This window comes from Drosophila subpulchrella, chromosome 2L (genome assembly GCF_014743375.2).
Source record: "Drosophila subpulchrella strain 33 F10 #4 breed RU33 chromosome 2L, RU_Dsub_v1.1 Primary Assembly, whole genome shotgun sequence".
NCBI classification, from domain to species: domain Eukaryota; kingdom Metazoa; phylum Arthropoda; class Insecta; order Diptera; family Drosophilidae; genus Drosophila; species Drosophila subpulchrella.
Genome location: NC_050610.1, coordinates 8803596 through 8823961, shown reverse-complemented (window position 1 = coordinate 8823961; position 20366 = coordinate 8803596). Strand labels below are relative to the sequence as shown.

General features: G+C 37.8%; 1 protein-coding gene across 3 annotated transcripts in view; it reads right to left on the bottom strand.

Annotated features, from left to right (window-relative positions):
* Positions 1-20124, bottom strand: part of LOC119548655 — a 34421-nt gene extending 14297 nt beyond the window's left edge. Inside the window, exons 1-4 of one of the 3 annotated variants that reach the window (XM_037856067.1) lie at positions 20042-20057; positions 18184-18434; positions 8863-9024; positions 2096-2177 (exon numbers count right to left, since the gene is read on the bottom strand). In XM_037856067.1, coding sequence (XP_037711995.1) covers positions 2096-2177; positions 8863-8977 — 197 coding nt within the window. In that variant the 5' untranslated portion in view covers positions 8978-9024; positions 18184-18434; positions 20042-20057. Of the gene's footprint in view, positions 1-2095; positions 2178-8862; positions 9025-18183; positions 18435-20041 lie in introns of those variants that run through there. The other 2 variants (XM_037856068.1, XM_037856069.1) reach the window with 2 other exon arrangements.
* Between the last annotated feature and the right edge of the window lie 242 nt (positions 20125-20366).

Below are 20366 nucleotides of genomic sequence, written 5' to 3'. Positions count from 1 at the left end.
CCCCAAAAGCCGAAAAGCCAAAAGCCATTGCGACATTACGCATTCGCCGCGTGGGACGTGGCTGCCTTTGGCAAATGGCTGCAGCTGTGGCATGCCAAAAAATATAAATCGAAAAAGCATACGAAATTATGTATGTGAGACTGGGACACTCCCTGCCGTCAACAATTGCTGCGTGCCACACCAGAGTGAAAACTTCAGACGCGGCTTGGTAAGTCGCGCATTTTTTTGGTTCGGTTGGGTTTGGCATTTTTTATATGGCTTGGGCGTGCACTAAGGTAGCAAAAAATGTTCGATCTGTTTGGGCTTCCACTTAGCGGGTTTATTACCAAAGACTAGACTAGCTAGCGAAATTTATAGTTTACTCTGTAAATTCCCTTAGTATATGGTAAAATCAACTGGTTAATCAACTGAAAAAGCCTTAAACATTTATGATAAAATATAATAAATTCTTTTAGGTATATCATTAAAACGAATTCTACCAAGGAAAATGATTACCGGCTTATTGACTTTCCATTATTATTCTTTTAAGAAATCATTAAATTATTTCAACATAATGTTAAAGGTTTCGCCTATTGTAATAGCAAAAACCTTTAGTGCAAAAATTCTATTTCGAAAATACAAAGTCGGCTTCCTTTAATTTCCACCTCAAGTAATTTTCAGCTTTATGTTTTTCTGCTTAAAGCTCCGTTAACTCAAAGTGTTAACGCCTTGTCAGAGGCTTTCCTTCATTCTACCCAATTTCGCATGCTACGCACGCCAAAAAGAAATTTCACCGAAACCAGAGTTAAATAAACTACGGAAATATTTCACAGTTGAATGAATGTTGGACTGGGTAACGACACCTGTCAACGCAATAGCCCCCTGTGTTGATATAAACAAAATACCCACACACAATATGTTTTTGGCAAATCGTCCATTTGAAGAAACACACATAGCTGGATGGATGGATGAGCTATTGTCGGCTAACGTTTGTTGAACTCCTCGGCCACGTTAGAGGCATTCAAATGAGCACTGGACTTGACTGGGGCGAGGTCTACGGCATGTAAATTACATTAGGAGCAGTGGTCTGCGGGTAGCCAGTTGTCTTAGAGTCACGATGTGCCGGGCATACTTAAGTGCCATTTAACGCCGTTGACGAGGAGAAATTGCGTAGGGCATTGACATTCAGCGGCAGCCAATAACTTTATTAATACTTATCTTTTTCAGTTAACCCGCTAACGAAAACCACACACACCAAATAATTTACCTGGGCCAAAGGCGAACCAACGAAAAAGCGGAGAAACTTTCACCCCAATATGTATGGATGATGATGCCCTGTGGGTCAGCTCACGATTCTCACGTTCATTAAGCCGGGCCCCGAATATCCCCAGCTCTATTATCAAAACACTCTCAATTTTCTTTTGGGGGGCACAACGGGGGGAATTCTTCTGCAGGTGTATCGCTATCCAGGTATTTGGGTCATTGGTGCAGGTTAACACCCAAAAAAAAAAGAAAGAAATAAAAATGCCTGGAAGAACAGCTTTGCCGGAAGCATGCGGCGACTTTCTTTTCGCTCGAAAGGAGAAGGCGGGAAAAAAAGAGTTGGCGAAGAAACAGAAATTATGAATCACCCGGGCATCGATCGGCATATTGATGAACACGCCCAGTTGGGCTGGAAAAAAAGCGATTTCAAACTTGGTCAGCAAATCCAACGACTTGTTTCGCTTCTTTTGCTTTTTTGGCTCTGGCTGCTGACCACTTTGGCATTGACAGTTAGCTGTCGACAACGGAAATGCAATGTGCTGCTGTAACGGCAATTGCTGGAGCAAGTACATATATATCTCTGACTGACCAACCAACCAACCATCTTTGTATCTCCATCAATCCAACAATCCATCCAGCTATCCGTCAAGAACAACAGGTAGCGCAATTGTTCAAGCGTAGCTGCCTGGTTAAAATAAAAAAATATAAAAAACTTGATTGCTTTTGCCACCTTCTCTTAAGTTCGATCGTTGACAAAACGGGCGGAACTAGTTGGCGGCACTTCCCCCGCTCACTTCCTCACAAAATACTCATAATCTTATTATCATATGGTTATGGTTGCAACTCCACTCACCTTCGACACAGTTCGGCGCTTTTATCCCACGAATGCTTGATATTGAAATATTTATAACAATTTAAGCCGCGCAGTTCCCAGCCTGGAAAATAAAGAAGGGAAATTCGTTTATTAGACAAGGTTAAATATTAAAATTTGGTTTATATTCTACAGTTGGTTTTTGAACTTTATTATATCTAATTAGCTTATGCCTTAATTTTATTCGAAAGCACTTTATTACCGGTAAAATTCTGACTGGTTTTATAATAAGGAGCTATTTGAATATTCAAGTATAGTGATATTTTAAGTCACTGTTAGGTAGTATGAAGTGTATGTACTTTTATTTTGAGAGTCAATCATTTAAGGCCAAAACAAGTTATTGTTTATGTTTATCTACAAATTTGACGGATAGCAAATCTCCGAATTATTAATAGGTGATTTTAATACCATGATATGATTTAAGCATTTTTCATGTTTTTTTTTGGAAAGAAAATATTCAAACAATTTTTGGAAAACATTTTCTGTTTAATTAATTAAGCTACAGGTGTAACGTTAGACTCCTATGTCCACGATTCTTCGCAACGTAAGCCGCTTAAAACGCCAAAAAGATTTCATGGAATTTAAACAGTATGCTTTTAATCATTAAATTAAACCACCAACGAAGAAAGAAAGAGAGATGTGTGGTGACCCCAATCAGCATCTTAACTCGTTTTGCATAATTTATGTCCAGTTCAGCATCTGACAACTTTCCGTATGTTTCGACGATGAGAACAAGAATTCAAACAGCAAATCAGCTGATAATTAAGCTGTTGGGCCAACGGAGATTAGATTTAAGATGAGGCTGTGACGCTTTCGTTTTCCGCCGAATGCCATGGAGTTTTCCTGGTAAAATGGGAAAGTTGCGCGCGAAACTTGGACACGGCCCGCCTCAAAGTCAGCTTGATTGACAGCTTTCATTTAAAATCAAATCGACTAAAATATGCTGCGAGGCGCACATGCACACACTCTTTGTTTGTTTGCAATGAGCGAAACCAAAACAAAAAGCAGAAAAAGTATTTAAACAATTTGTTTTTTAGTTTTTTATGTACAGAAGCACGCGCTGCCGTTTAAAAGTCACATACAAAAGCGGTCGGCAAATGTTGTCTTTGGTGTTTTCAGCGGGTCGGCAAGTTGTTACAGATTTACCAGATTTTCCGATTCGCTTGGGTGTCCAATGCGGACTTTCACGATTTCCTTGACTTCGAGTTTGATTTGAAGGAAACAGGTATTGCTTGGGATGGAAATCAGCATCCTGTCGATAAGGCATGGTCAATTGAAAATTGCATTTCTGAGCAAATAATAATTAAAGAAACCAAGGTGATAATTTATACGCTGTTTATTGATAATCTCTAATTGAATTGTGTTGGAAAAGTGCCAGTTAGCTGGCGAAACTCTAAAATTGGTTTTTAGAAAGGTTACTTTTTCATAATATCAATATTTCATAATTAAATAGTGTAATTTTAAAGTCAAAGTGAAGTTCCGGATACAATATAAATATTATCAAATTAATTATAAGTAAATTTACTTATTAATAGATGTTGGATTATATAATATGTGAAAGCCCCCTTTAAAATTGTAATTTTTCAGCGATCCCTTATCCATAATCTGTTCAAGGTAAAAACTAACTAAGATTTTATGAAGCCAATCTTTAAGCAATAGAGCTATGACTAAAATAAGATTTCACAAATAATCCAACTGCTATGTCTTATTAAAATTATTAGGAAGCCTTAACAAAACGTAGCTTATACTCAGAAATTCTTTTTCAATCCCAACTCAATCACTTCATAGTTGAATCTTCGATCAGTCAGCTAGCCGCAAACCTTGCGGTCATTGCCTATTTTACCATCAATTCCACCCAATTTACCAACTGTAAAATTGTTAACGTTCCCTCTGCGGCTTATTTGTTTGCCTAACTGGTTGCTAGAACCGCTATATGCCATACAATTTGTTAGAATTTATTTATTTGTCTGCCCATTTACCGCAGCGCAATTTAGTATTAGCCATGCTTGAATGCCAAAATAACCACACAACTAACTGTAAGGTGTTCCACTTAAAAGCAGGAGAAATGGAGTGGGCGATTGAAGAGTGGAGAGTGGCGAGTCTTGGACATTTCTGGAGCTCTTTCGGCGATCCTTCTTTCTGGGTTACCTAACACGCTTCAATGGAAATCTAAATCAGCACAGAAGCCCCATGTAATTGTTTTTAATGGCTGCAAATAAATTCTCCCCCACATGGATACTTTTCTTTCTCCGTCGACTGTGATAAATTCTTGCACCTTGTGGCCATGTCACCGTGACAGCCGAGAACTTCAGAGTTCGATTCGCCGTGAGCAATTAAAGCCACGTAACTGCCAATTGGCTTCGGAAATTCTTTTGGTCTTCGACTTGGGTGCAGCCGCAGAAAAAAAAAACTGGACAAGGTTAGCCGGTTTGAGTCTCCATCCTCTTGGCTCTTTGCTTTTGCATTCGCTCGGTTGTTATTTCTTTAGTTTTATTGAATTGTGTGCCAGATATTTGAAATTCTTGCCAGGAAGTTTTGCTTTTTCCCCCATGCTTTTTGCCCCATTACCTATGCAAATGTTTGCTGCGTGACTTGGCCAAGTGATTCGCTCTGTCTTTCTCTCATTACCGCAGGCCTTCTCTTTCTGCTGGCTGAATATATAAGCCGACATTGCCTGATCATTGTCTATATATAATTTTCCGAGCAGGCCCAGTGATTGCCGCATACGAAAAGATCTTGTGAAAACAATACCAAATTAATAATGTGAGAATTTCTTACGTAAAAATCATCTAGTTATATATAGGCACGTGAGATTTTTGCATGCCTATATATGTGCGAATATCTAGGCTTACTATATATGCTTCTTGTAATTCTTCGCTTTGTCGAAGTAATCATGGTTCATTACATTAGCTAATTGACTTTTTGTGGGTTAAGTGTGGTTTGGTTACTGCAAGATGTGAGAAATTTATTTTAGTGGTCCCATAAATCGTGGAAAATATTTTTTTAAATTGATATATCTTTTTGTAATTTAATATGTGTATATAATAACAGGAAACCAGTTTCCCTCCCTTTAGGCACTTGGGCTTATCTTAATTTTTTAATCGTTAACAGTGTACAATTACGTTGATTTAATCTGGTTTGCTTACGTGCTTACGTGCGGGTACGTACTTATTACCCAATTTCCGAAAAATAAATATGCCATGCCCGGTTTTCAATCCAGCTCTTTTGAAATCGTTATAGTTCTTTCGCTTTAAAAAATGAGAAAAGTAAAATAAAAGAAAAAGTGAAACCTTGGCTGCGGCTTGCAATAAATCTTCTTTAGTGTGCTCATTTCATTAACCCCATTGCCTGCTGAGTAGCTCGGAATCTTAGCCATTAAATCTCTACGAAAAAAGGCTTAGGAAGAGAATGAGATCTCAATTTCAGTGAGTGCGTAGAAAGCTTAAAAACCAGTTAAACTAAAGGCCTTTGCAGTTCTAAGAAAATTCTATTTGGTAATTCTTCAATTAGCTTTGATTAGATTTTTCTCTTACTATTTCCTCCTCACTACAGTTCGGTTCACACAGAAGTCGGTGAAGTGAATAAGTGTTGACTTCCCCTGACCAAACTCAAAAGCCACCGACATATGAGCACAAATTTGTTTAATTTGACTTAAGCGCACGCTTATTTCACGCTTTATGATTTACTAAATGCCTCGATATCATAAATAAAACAGAAAAACAAATAAAGGCTTTACAAGCGGGGTGGTAACACATTGTCCCCCGCTCATAAATCATTTTGGTGGCTCTAATCCCATGTGTGTGCTTGCCGACCCAGAAACTCTTATCAGCCAAACCAAATCGCCATAATTTTCTGCCAGTGTACGCTTGGATGAAGTGAATAGAAGCCGCAAAGAACACACCGACCGACAGAAAGAGATGCTCATTTAATTAGCCTGAAACTCTTGGCAGCTCGGCTGCGTTTACTCAAGCGTGTCCAAAAATGTGGAAGTTGCTGTTCTAAGTCTTCACGATCGACTCTGCTCCATACCGTGAGCCATGTTTGTCAGTCTGTCAGTTACGTCGGCCTGGTCATCATCAATTTGAGGCTTTTACCGTTAGGCCTTAGGATTCCTAAGTGCCCGCCAATGGCCGATGGCGGTACAACTTCTGTTTTGGAGCTGGCGATCAGTACGGAAATGGGGAAAATTGATTTTTTCATAGAGACCCCGTTTGAAGGTGAGACCCCGTTTGAAGGTGGAAACAATTAAATGGTAGATTATGATTTTAGTAAAAAGCAATTATGTATTTGGCAGCAGCATTTCTATCTACTCGGAAAAATCAAAGAAGTCCTTTGAGAAATCACGCAAATATTTGGCAATAATGAAAGTATCTAACTTTTTACATTGGAGTTTTCGGTATTTCCTATAAAAAATGTTACTTTCCTTTTTTTTGTTTTTTTAATCTCTTCAATGTGTTTAGCTCGATTTCAAAATCAAATTCTGGATTTATTCCCAAAGCTAAGATATTATATCAAAATTCAATATAGCGAGAAAATATTAAGGCAAAAATCTTACTTAGGTCTTATTTTCTTCTTTTAAACCTGACTTGGGATTACCCACATCATCATCACCGTGTGATTGACACTACACACAATTCTTTCACATCTGACAGCTCAACTAATTGCCAAGCATTACAGTTCCATTAGTTGAGTCATAAAATCAAAAACATCACTTCTGCGCCCATATCCATGTCGATATCGGTGTATTAACATCGATCAATATGCAACGGATAAATGGTAGGAAAAACTGCAATAACTGGCAAGAGTTTGGCCTAATTTTCGAGCCAGCGTGTGTGCAACAAAATCCAATCTAGCCGACTGCACCTAAAACAAGTCACCGACACCCAGACACCTGCATATGGAAAACTTGAGTGTGGTAAAAAAATTATTTAAAAAATAAAAGACTTAGGCAACGAACTTGTTTGGCTGTGCACAAGTGTTAATCAGCACAGCGAGCTGCAACTAGTTAAAAGATGGACTTGGATGGCTCGGAATCGGCGGCAACAAGTGGCACAGCGGGAACAGGCAGGAATCGAGGAGAAATACAGTGAGAAAAATATCTCTACCTAATGAAAAGAACTAAAGGTCTCAATGCACAAAAGATCTTAACTTAAAATTTACTTTGATTAACAAATGCTTCACTTAAAAAGGAATTTAATCAGAATGTTAAGAATCTTTAAAAAGTAAGATACGTTGGTTTTAAAATTAAAAATATCCGATTTTGAATTATCATATAAAATAAATGAATAACTATATTTTTAAGATCAATAATTATTAGCTTACTAGATTATAATACTAAAATTTTAGAAATGTAATTGGAGGAAATAAAAACCAATTGTTATAACTACCAAAATATAAAATGGAAAATTTATTTTATAAATTTAGGTATAATAATTATTATAAATCATACGGAAAACATTTTCCACCTCTTTGATAACATTTTTCCCAGTGCAGAGTTAGTCGGGCAAGTGAAAAAATAAACAGCAACAACTACTGCAGCGGCGGAAAACCGTTAAGAAATCTCGTTTGTGTGGGGCCCCAAGTCTGGAGTTGAAAATTCTTCATATGGAGTATATATATTCTATATATGCTGTCATGGCATTCTACGAAGGAGAGAAAAAATGGTAATGGGCGAGGAGAGAAACAAGTTTGGCATATGTAATAACCGTTATCGGCTCTAGGCGTCCAACTATATTTTTTTTGTGAGGTGTTGTAGGTGGCAATGCCAAGTGAAAGGCTTATGGGGCTTACTTTTCCACCACCCTGCGACTCCCCCTTCATATTGATTGATTATCCCGGCCATAACTTCCGTCATATACTCAGTTTTCTGCACTCTCTTCAGCTCACTGAATTGTATTTCATGTCAGAGTGTCACTTTTTTTCATTTTTTGTAGGTTTCTTTAAGTGCTAACTCGTTTAGCAGGTTGCTTATTGGCTTTAGTGGATTTTGTCATTAGCTCAAGAATTTTTATAGCACAAACGTATGCGATATGTTTATGACACAAATATGGCTAAGCCTACACTGAGGAATATATTTTTTTATAGGTTTTAGATACAAGCGGAAATCATGATAGACTATAAAAGGAATGAACAAGAAAAGGCAATTTTATATTTTTTGAGGTATGATAAAGTAGTTTCATATTGATTAGTTATTAGTCTTTTATCTGCGTATCATCGAGCAAATTGTGGCTCCTGTGCTTTATTTTCATGGAAATCATTAGATATATACCAGTCATGGTTAATTATTATTATTTAAAACACCAAAAGCAGCGTGAAATGAATAGTAATTTGATGGGAGATTAAAGACTCCTAATAATGATTTGATAATTTGGGTCAGCTGGAAATGTCTTGTATGTAAAGGAAAATGTCTTCAGACAAGTTAACAACCGGAAATGGTTCATCATACCACGCTTCGATCAAAGACAATCAATTACGCCATTAACAACGCTTAGAACAGTCAAGACAAAAACATTCTTAAAGACATAATTGCCAGCTAGAAGCACACCCAATAAAGAGACACCCAAACAAATCGGTTTCCAACTGCCTTGGCCACAATTATATTCGCTTTTGATTTATGCGAAAAGTCTTGCTTTGGTTTTTGGGCCACACCTGCGTCCGCTACGAAAAACGCACGTGTTTGAAATGCAATTTCCGAAATCTGTACTTAATTTCGGGTTGTTCGAGGTGAAGGAATATACGGGCTGACTTACCATTTGGACACGAAAACGCCTCGTCGGCTCCGATTTGGTGTAGCAAATTGAAAAGCAGCAACGACGACAGCAAAGCGGCCAGCCAATGTGAATTGGCTGCCGTCGATTGTTTCATTTTGGCCCGATTTAATGCCCAGTTAAGCGCAGTCTGTTGTTACCAATCTGCAATCAGAAAAAGTGAAAATAAATATCAGTTTCGATTCGAATCCTATAGTCCGGAGTAAATTAGTTTACGGCCTCGCCCTGGCCACCGAAAAGTAAAATAATCATAAAAAAACTGGTTGCCTCATTCACACCTAACTCACACATATACTCGATATTCGATTCGGTTTCGATAAAAGGTAATCATTAGCAAATTTATGCCACGCTGACTCAATCTCCGGCCGAAACTTTGACTACACTGCGATCTGAGCACGTGTTTCTGCGGCGGAACGCGTTTAGTGAATGCGGTTTTAGAAAGTTTCTCGAGAAGTCCGCAGACCGCAGCTTGCAAAAGAATTTGCATATTCTTACTTATCGAACACTTTTTTCCTCTCGAGGTCGTTTTGCTGAGCCATAAATAAAGCTAATGTTCGTTTTAGTGCGTTGCTTCTTCTACTCGAGAACGAAATTTTTGGAAGATGACTTTCACGAAGACGAAAATTAATTATAATCATTGAAAGGGGGGAATTCCTAATGTTGACTAAGAGATTGAATGTTGAAAGCTGTATAAATGCTTGGGGATTTGTGTATTTTACATTTTTTATTACTCCTCATAAAAATATAATACAATACCTAGTCATATACTTAAAATTAACTTTTAACCTCATAATAAATTCATCTCTATCACACCTTTGGTGTACTCAAAAATATTTGTAAACCAGAGTCAAAATTTGGGTTAGATATGATTATATAGAGAGCAATTCAAAGTTTAAGGTTATTCCGATTTGACTGCCATTTATCACGATTGCGTCTGAACTTGTTTGCAGTCGTGTGATCTGTGTGTGTGACTTTTCATTCATATCCAAAGCTAAGTAAAGTATCTCTGGGGTGTTTGAGGTGTCTGGGGTTTCTGGGGTGTGGTGGGGCTTTGTAAACGGAGATCGAGGCGCAAGGTTGCCGTTATTGTCAAGTAATTATAGACTAGCTAACGCCAAGATGTACAGTTGCATGTTGATACAGTTTTTATTTGTATTTGCTTGCTAACTGAACTTGATGGATTAAGGCCATTTAATTTGGGGGTGAAGTCTGTGACCTGGAAAAGTTTAAGCTTTACTAACTTTGAGTTAACCATTTAATGTATACACCTGCGAATTAGGTCTCCTATCTTTTATAGGCTGTGCATTTTTCATATTTCATAACATAACTTTCATGTTTGTTGCCCAAGTCTTTTGTTTGCTTTAGTCTAGAGACACATATCTGTAATGCTGATTGACAAAGTGTGTAGAAACTGCATTTGAAATACGAAACCGCAGTCGCTGGACTCAGACCAGTCGCAGACCAAGTCCATTAACAACTTCCGTAAATTGTCTCTGAGGGAAATCTCAATCTCGGCTTAAAATTTAGTCAAACGCGAAGGCAAACGCCCTGCCACATGTTTCATTTGCAATGAGATACACCAACATCAACACAACGCCAAAACATTAGATAACTTTGTTGCATGCGAATGAAAGGCTTAAGGCCCAAAAAACAAAAAAAAATCAAGAAAAAAAAGAGTGATGAATAAAAAGCCATTGAAAAGTGGCTTAAGCCCCCAGACAGGTCTTGGCGGGTTTTATTGAAGAAAAAAAAGTACAGAAAAAAATAATTTGCAAGTAAGCTAAGACTGCACGCACCTCTCAGCGCTAATTAAGAAAAATAGCGATGGCAACTCTTGTTTATGTTTATTTCTCTTGGCGCTCACAAATCAAAATAATTATAATACTAATATAAGCAAAAGGGCAATGAATTATGCAATGCGTTGTTTTCCTTTGCCATTAAGTCTGGAGTCTGGGGTTTTCTTAGTTTAAAGTTGAAACTTCAACTGCAGCTGCTGCCTGAAAAGCCGCAAGCAGCAAGCCGCATGCCGCATTTTTTGTGCAATTAGTTGGCTATGCGGTTTGGCCCAGAAAGCAACTTGCAGCCGTCAAACAGCTAACTTGTTCGATGGCTAACTGTATTTGTGCCCATTGTTGTTGTTACTCTCTATCCACTTGGCCAACACGAAAAACATTTTGTGTGTGGGTGTGAGCCAAGTCGCATAAAGCCAACTTAAACTGAAGTCAACTCGGGTCTAGGCTGTGGTAGCAGTAGCATTCAACGGAAAGGCGCCAAAAATTATAGAGTTTTACCCAACATTTATTTACTTTGCTGCTTAATGAAGCGCACACACATTCACATACACACACACAGCAGGAAAGGGGGCGGGGACGTGGGCGTGGGCGGGAGGCTTTGACCCAACCAAAGACAGCATTGTCATTAGCTGACTGTGAAATCGGTGAGTCCATTGAAGGCTAAACATCATCACTATTAACATCAGGTGTTTGGCAAAGATTCATTAAAATTTAATATCTAAATGTACAGTTGAGATAATAATAATAACAGTGGGAACATATTTAATTCACAAAAAATAGCAGTTAAAGGTAATTATTTACAATTTTTTATTTCAAATTAAAACTTTGTTTTATAAATTACAATTAAAATCATTTTTTAAACACTATATTTTGATGAATTTAAAAAGGGTTAAAACATTTTTAAAATAAAATAAATTGGTTGCGTTTACCTTTAATATGTTGTTTCTTGAACTTACAACTTTTATTATATTTCGCTATGTACTCTTTAAATTTATTAGAATTTGTTCTATTCCAATTTATATATTTTTTTAATCTTGAATAGCTTCTATAATTATATAGTTTAAGTTTTAAAAAAAGCTATCTTCAACAGTCCAAAGGGAATATAACTGTAATAAATTATATTCACCAACGGAACTTATTTGTTAATTGATAGCCAGCAGGAAAGCAAAAAGCAACCAAAAACCGTCAGAAGTCAACACCCTGGAAAATATTTGGCCAGAAGCTTATATAATCTCAGCTAATGATGGCAAGACGAATGAATTCCAGAGGCTTACGAAGCGTTAGCAAACCATATTTCGCATTCTTCGCTTAAACTGCAAACTGCAAACTGCAACCGATTACATTCCACATATGCAAATGTTGGCTTGGCTAATAGGTAATAAAAAAGTAAAATTACTATCCATTTAACTTGTAAATAAGCAAAAAGACCCATGAGAGTGAAAGGTATATTTGATTTAGTGTCTGTGTTGTATTGCCCATTGATTTGGCTTTGATATCAGTGTGTCTCTCTTAAGCTCATCCTATGGTTTAACAATCATTTCGAAAGATTCACCAAAAAATTTGCATTAAAATGGGTGGCATGGGAAGTCGTTTAGTATGGATTTTTCGTAACTCCCATGACTGACACCGTTTAAAAGTTGATTTAGTTGGAGATGGCAAATTGAAATTTATTCGATAAGCTGATTGGTCTCAGCATGAATACCAATAGACTTTTGGGGGAGCAAGGTATGGCAGTGCAACAACCTGCTTCAAAACGAAAGACTTAGGCAACGAACTTGACAGCCTCCGGACAAAAGAACCACTCATCATCGCCCGCATGGAGAGAACAAAAGACTTGGGCAACCCCAAACATGAAAAACCTTTTCCATCCGCATCGAAGCTGTAAGTTTCGCAATCGAAGAGCCATTGAACGGATAGGGAGGGGGAAAACTCTATAGCCAGAAGTGTGGAAAAGACTCATGGCTGCGCGTCAGTCGCAATCAAAATTCAAATATCTTCTGGGCACACACATGTATGCAAAGCGAATATCAACAAGAAAACTGAACGATCTGTAACCAAACCGGTTGCCGATGGCTCAGCATTCAGCCATTATTGATGACACCTTCGACATTTAGCCAGCCAGCGAAAAAACAAACACACAAGCTAAATCAAAACGAAAACCTTAAAATGATGACTAAGTTGAGCAAATGGTAAAAGTCAAACGGGGTACACATAATTTCTGGTGAACTTTTTGTGCCGCTGGTTTTGGTTTTTGATTTTCGATTTTGGCGATTGGAAATGCAGCTGCTGCTGCCGGTTTGTTTGCCTTTTTAGAGAAATAGCGTTTAAGTTTTCCATTGCCATTTCGCATTGGCCACCATCTTCTTCACACGAGCCCACTGTTTTCCACCAAAGCAACCAAGTTGGGGACTTTCACTTGCACACTTGTCTGGGGAGTAGTTTTTCAGTGTTTTTCGTTGCTGGTTTTCCTTTTGTTTTCCTCGCTTATGCCAATATTGGCCTCACAAATCGATGTTGGAGAAAAACACGTTTCCAGTTTTTGTGCCGCCTTCCAAACTAATGACCAAATATTATTTTACTTTGATTTCTTTTGGCCTGAAGGTCAATTGGTTTTTACCATTTCTTATAAATTGAGTTGGGTTTTCGGTGTCAGTCGGCTGGGAGTGAAGAGGAAGCTATTGGGAAGAGAAAGAGAAACTGGGACAGAAAACGAGGATCAAATGCCTATAGAGAGAGTCTAAGCTCTTAAGTGAAGTCGTTAAATGAAATGGAGATCCTCAGAGGCTGTAAATCGATGGGTGTTCGAGCATCAATTGAGATCAGTTAGAGAAACATTAATCATGCGGACAGCAATCAAGCCGATTAGATCAATCTGGACTAGACAGTTTAATGTATAATAAATACAGCATTGGTTTCTTTTAACTTGATTGATACTTTTTTCTTGAGAAACTAAGGTAATTTGTGCAATTTTATTCTCCAGATCAATTGACTTTGACAGGAACTCATTTAATAAACTAAAAACAATTGATGATTGGAATAATTTAAGCAAATGGTTCTTAAAATTTATATAGGGGTATATTATCAATAAGGATCAATATAATAGAGATTAAATTAATTTTATTTGTATTATTTAGTATAAGTATCAGGATATTTCTATTATTTAAATGTAGGAAAATTATAGTATGTACTATAATTTTGGAATCAGATATAAACATGCGGCATTTTTTTTTGTTCTCCAATCAGACTCACTCTCACTCCAGCCAACCGTTTTGGAACTTCAAAAACATCATGGGGAAAAAAGAGACCTTCTGATAAAACCAGATTTTTATGTTAATTTCTGTTCTTTCGGACTTCGTGATTTCTTTTTCCTCTTGCAGCTATTGATCTTTTGGCTCAACATAAAAATTTGTGTTTAATTTCGATGGTCAGGTAGCCAGAGCTCGTGGAGAAAAACCAGCTGGGCAGCTGGCCGATCGGTGGCGGGACCCAATGAACTAGTTTCGGATTTTGTGGCATGTAAGCGGTTTTGTATTTTGTTGTTTTGAATGCTTTGGTATTTGGGTTACACGAAATATTTGTGGCCAAACCAATGGGACTTTAGGAAAATAGAGTCGTTTAATGAGCTATGAAGGGCTGCTTGTGGTCAATCTATTGGTAACCTAATCTTATGGCCAAGCCAATTGCCTGGTTAAAAAGTGAATTAACTTGTTTCATTTTCCCATCGATACTCTTTTCCTCGACCAAAGCCAGGCAACTGAAACTTTTCACTACACTCATATTTGTATTTATCTTTTTCGGGTAACTTGCTACCGCCAAAGCAGCAAAAACATTCATTTGTTTTCATGTACAGCCAAAGAGCCGTCGAAAGCTGGGCACAAAATGGTCAAGTGATTTCCACTGGCCAACACTTTCACGAGCTAAAAACAAGAAAAAGTAGCCAAGAAGCGCTGCGGGGGTCCGAAGTGGGTGATGAGTGCAATTAATATTTAATTCGTAAATAGACAAGGAAAAGTTTTGTTTTTCCAATGGCTTAAGCTGCTGGTTTTGTAACTGAAACCGAATGACTTGCTCGAGCGAAGAAGTCCAAATGCTGAAATGTGCACTGGGCCGCACCTCGCCAGAAACACAAATACACCCACCGAAATGCCAAAATGAACTCAACATCAAAAATAACAACCTGGGGAATGATGGCACGCCCGTGATATCTTGAAGTGCTATCAAAACAGCGAGGAGGAAATTGAATCATCCAAAACAACGACCACGGATTTCTCTGACAACAGCTTGATATTTTCTTGACTTTCAAATAAAACACGATATTTTCATGATATTTTTTTTATTTTTTAAATTTTTTTATTATATTATCTTACATTTTTTATTGGTACCAACAGTTAATAGTTTTCATATAACATTTAAGATCTAAACCTCTTTTCATGAATTCAACTTATATGTTTTATTTGGAACCCATACTCTCTCAGTGTAAAAAATTTAATGAACTGGTAATAAATCAAAATTTAAAGGTGTTTATTCAGAAAATTCTTTTGACTTCTTTGTTTTAATGATACAATTTTAATATGATACACATTTACAGAGGCTAGGTACAAAAGAAAAATGGTCTCTCTCTACGTTAAAAAAAATACAAATGCTAAATCTGTAAATTCATCTACTCTAAAAATATATTATCATAATAAGCTATGATAAATGAATCTCAAAGATACCTTGCCAAGAGTATCACTATCGTACACAAAAACCCTCGGTTCTCGAGTATCAGTTTCTTAATTTTCAGTTTTGGTTAGCGACTTTTTGAAACCGAAGACCCAAGCTGCGTGGCTCAAAGAAAAGCAGCCGTCAAGAATGCAGCCAAAAAGGCAAGAGCAACCGAGCCAAAAAACAGGTTAAGAGCAGTATGCACACCAAAGTCAAAAGTCAGACCGTCTGGGGGATCATTGTGTTGTGGGTATGTATGCGATGAGCGGCAGTCATGTGAATTATATTTTGAAGATTCGGCAGCTTAAAGGCCCAGATAGTCCGAAAGTGAGTGGAGGAGGACGCCTGGGAGAATTGCAAGCTAGAAGATGAAACTTGATAAGTTGGCTCGATTATAAATGCGGAGCTCTGCTGGGCATTTTCACTGTTCGGCTCAACTGACTAAGCTTGATCACTTTTTTTTTCTATTTTTAACAATTGTCGACAATGACAGCGTCAAATGTTTTTTGTTTTGCTTCGCTTTTTCCCGGCCAGTGAGCTCCACTTTTCCACACAATTCTCACAATTAAAAAGATAAGAGAAGAAAACAGAAAACGCACACAAACACGGAGTTGGAGATGGAGAAATAAAGAAAATTTGTGGAAATTGTAACTAATCGACGAGCAATGGCAGATGGCGCCGTGAAAGCGCCCACCTTGGAAAACTTATGAAATTGTCAACTGCTTTTCAACATGATTAAGCTGCTTTTTGCCGCAGAGAAATAGAGAGCTCCAAGATGACCATTAATTCGCTTTTAGAATGAGTTTGGTATTCGTGGGCACTTTCACTGCCACTGAGACGGAAGTTGAGAATTTAAAAAAAAATAAAAACAAAATTGAAAATCAAGATCCACAAAAACGAAAACTTTCGTTACCGGGAAAGAGTTGATGATTAGAAAATTATGGACCAAATCAAATTGTTATAATTATTTAATGATTTGATGGTGGCCAGACATGCAGTGAATATCCATCTCTCTCTATAATAAGTTACTCGCATGTCGGAAGAGATCTTAAACCCAACCAGGGATCAGCTTACTAATGGATCTCTCTTGAGATTTACGCAGACTACGCCCTGAAACTCCTTTTTTCTTTAATGGCCAACTGACACTTGAGATGTGGCAGGAGATTTGTCATTCATGTGAACCATGCCAAGGATCCATCAACCATAAACTAGACCCATAATGCATTCTCCTCCACTAATTTCGTCTGACTTCTTGCACCTTCGGTAAAGTATTGTAAAAAGGTTCTTTACCTGTGATTGCTGTGAATTAATTGTGAACATACTTATTGTTATTGTGTTTTTTAGGGTCTGTTTCTACCTGCAGATACTTTGGCATCACCTGTCAATTATCAACCTTCGAAAAAGATCGAAGAATTTTATCCTATGCTCGTCATAGCCCAAATAATAGATGACTTTTCGAGGTTTCTCTCAGGGGTTAATTCCTGCGAAATGGGGGATTAGATCATCTAAGCCGTAGACTTTGAACTATGCGTTAAAAATTTAAATACTGAGGTTTTACCTAATCTTAATTTTCTTTTGAAATGTTCAAATTATTTTTCTCTATAGAAACCACGACAAATCAAAAGACTTAGGCAACAAACTTGCATTCACTTCTGCAGTTCGCAATCACTATTTAACTGTTAACAAACATTTTTAGCCACAACTTCCGTTTAGATGCCCTGAACAAAATACCAATATACCAATTATGACTAAGCCATAGAGACTTAAGCCATAAAGCACGCGCTAAAACAAGTTTTACCCGTTTTGTATCTTTTTGCCAAGTTATGGAAATGACTTAAGTAGAACTCATCTCTGAAGAGATTCCTTAATCATGGCACAAATTTCCATAAAGAAACGAGTTTATTTATATTTGGCAAATAGCTTTTTTTTGGCAAAAAATAAGCCACGAAATAAAGAGCAAACACGGCATTTTTGTGGGTTGTTTACAGATGTGATGAGAGGGTTTTTTGCGGCCCTAGTGTTGTACGTCATTTGTTCTGCTTTTCACTTTGAGTTTAGTGAAATTTCTTTACTACTTCTATGGTTTGTTTCGGTTTCTGTTATTAAGCAACAACAACAGCGCGCCGAGTGCGTCTTGAAATTGAGGTTAACTGTTTGGGTAGCTCTCGCTTTTCGTCTTTTCGATGGAGTTATTGGGGGTTACGGGTATGGGGGAACTCGACTTGGCCTTTATTGAATGACAACAAAGGCGAGTCAGACACGGCCGACAGACAATCGAAGCTTTTTAGGGTTTTGTTTAATAGAAAGTAAAAGAAATTGTTCTTATTGTTGGTGTGTGCTACTTTTTATGGCTAAGTGGGAATCTATATCGAAGTCTTTATATGGCCTGTACCACAACCACAATCGATACAGCAATTGCTTGCTCAATCAGTGGAGTCAATCAATTATTTAAACACAATTAAAGCGAAGTTTAATTGTAAATCGTTGGATAAAACGAAAGCATGGCATTGTTTATGGCAATATATGTGGATATACAAAATATATAATCGAATATTTGCGCAATGACTGATGTCAAAATGAGGCGTGTCTGGAAATTGATTTTTACTTCATTATTGCGCATTGATTGATAGTTGGAAGGTATTTTTTTGTGAAGAAATGATATGATGTCAGCTTAAAAGCAGAAGAATATAACGTCATCTGTATATTCTCTCATAGACTTTGTATAATCTCTAATCAACCGATGACTACTTTTTTACTTTTCCCCTCTTTTCCGGCTTATTCGCAGCCATTTCAATATGCAACTCACCTCTTATAAATGCAGCTGTTGTCGTGTATATAACCACTATATGGGTTCGATATTTATCGTTCGCGAATGTTTAGTATTCCAATTTATGTGGCATGTCAGCTGGTTATCCTTGAGGTCAACAAAAGCGACAACAACGACGGTTTTTTCCCTTTCCCGACAACGGTGGCGTCGGATTTTTTATGGCAACTCTTTAGTGCTCTTATTTTCTTTATATTTATTTATACTTTTTAATGCACAAGGCCAGTGTTGCACTGCAGGGAGATATTCAAGTTGGATAAAAGTTTAAAAATAAAAGCTAAGAAAAATGAAAACGCGTCACATAAACGTAATTTATGTTCGGTTCGGCTAGCCTGACTATCTATAGTTTGTCTAATGGGGTTGGGTCTGCTTAATTATGCATGCCGTGAAAGAGATTCGAAACAAGTTAACCCAAGAATTCTCGTCACAAGTCGAATCACGTCTTCGAAATGCGTTGGGAACATTTTGGTTTTGAGCTCACCAAAAAGTTCGAAGAAATATTTATGATAATTAGGTGAAAACCGGGTGAGGATAGGCCTAAAAGAGTTTTTGTTCTGAGATTGAAAAAGCAAACAAATGACTTAGGAAACAAACTTTTTGTAAGTTACCGAACTCCAGCTGGCAAGAAGTTCTGGTCCAATTTTAACCCTTAGCCCGAACTATTTTCATTTTTTTTTTGGTAATTTCTTTTGGCCATTGCGCAAAACACTTGTTGGCCAGTTTCTGCCACCACTTGTTGCTACTTTTTCCCGTATGTTTGTTATTTCTACCCGGTTAATGGGAGCGTAAATGCGCAGCTGGCATGTGAAGTGAGTACCCGAGTATATTACTCCCTATAGATGGACTACTTACTCACACAGGCAGTCTAATGTCAGCTAACCAAGTAAAGTGCAAAAGGCACAGACAAGTTAATGGACTGGTATAAACCGAACGGCTCACAATAAAAAGAAGCAAAGAAAATGCGAAGAACAAATTATACCAGAAGTTCAACTAACTTTGTTGGTTAAAAACAACATAAAAGCATTAGAGACTTTCTTTTTTTAAATATATATTTCTTTTGATTTTATAAAACTGCTTGAGAAATTCTCGAATTAAATGGTGATGTTTCACCCACTCCTGCATTCATTGTTATTTATTTATTCACATGTTTTGTAGTTTAGTCCCCAATGTTGCTGTTAATCCATTCCACTTTTTTTTTGTAATTTAAAATTCCTTTTATTTAATGGTCAGTTTCCTCATGAGGCACACACGATCCAAGCACGCGCCTCCATTAAAATGCACAGCAATCCTTTTTTCGCTAGCCAACAAACGAACACATAGGCACCATATCAAACACAAAACAATCGAATAAAATCCAGTTTCGAGGCAAATACATTCACAGCACTTATTGTTATAGGACACAAAGAGATCTGAATGCGATCTGAAGATCCGGGGAGCGTTTACTGTACCATGTACTTTACCACACGAAGGCCAAACTCAGACTGAAACTTGTTCAGCAAAATCAACGCGGCTTACTGCACCTGAAGTCCCAGTCCACGCACACACACTCAGGCACGAAAGACCACAAGACACGACAGCAAAAAAGGTAAGAAAAAGGCGAAGAGCGGGCCAGAAAAACAGAAGACCGAAAAGAAGGTAGAGGTAAGTAGAGAGATATAGCCGATCGGCAATAGGTAGAAACGTAAGACTGGCGAGGGAAATAAAACAGCTCAACGTGCCCGTTTTACAGATTTTCCTATGGCTTATGCGAGTCTCTGGCCTTCTCTTCTCTTCGCAGACTTCTTAACGGCTTTCTCACTCACAAACTCACTGAAACTGAAACAGTGGATTCGATACATACACTTGTCTAGAGATCGGGTTCGCCGCAGCCTCTTGAACCGAACGAATCGAAATGCCGCGAGCAAATGTGTCGAAGCGCCACACAAAACGACGTAAGACGTAGTGTCAGCAAAACGTAAGCCACCGTAAGTGTCAGTAAAAAAAGGGAGAAAGATCTGCTCTCGGCTCTCCGGAGAGATCTGCCCGTCAAAGGCATACTGAAGCCCCCAAAGCTTCCGATTTCTTGGGTCTCTAATTGAGTTTATCGGTCGGTAGCGAACCGGCATACCGATCGTTATTCGCCGCCGTTGAATTCGACCCAAAAGACGGCTCGGTAATCTTAGCCT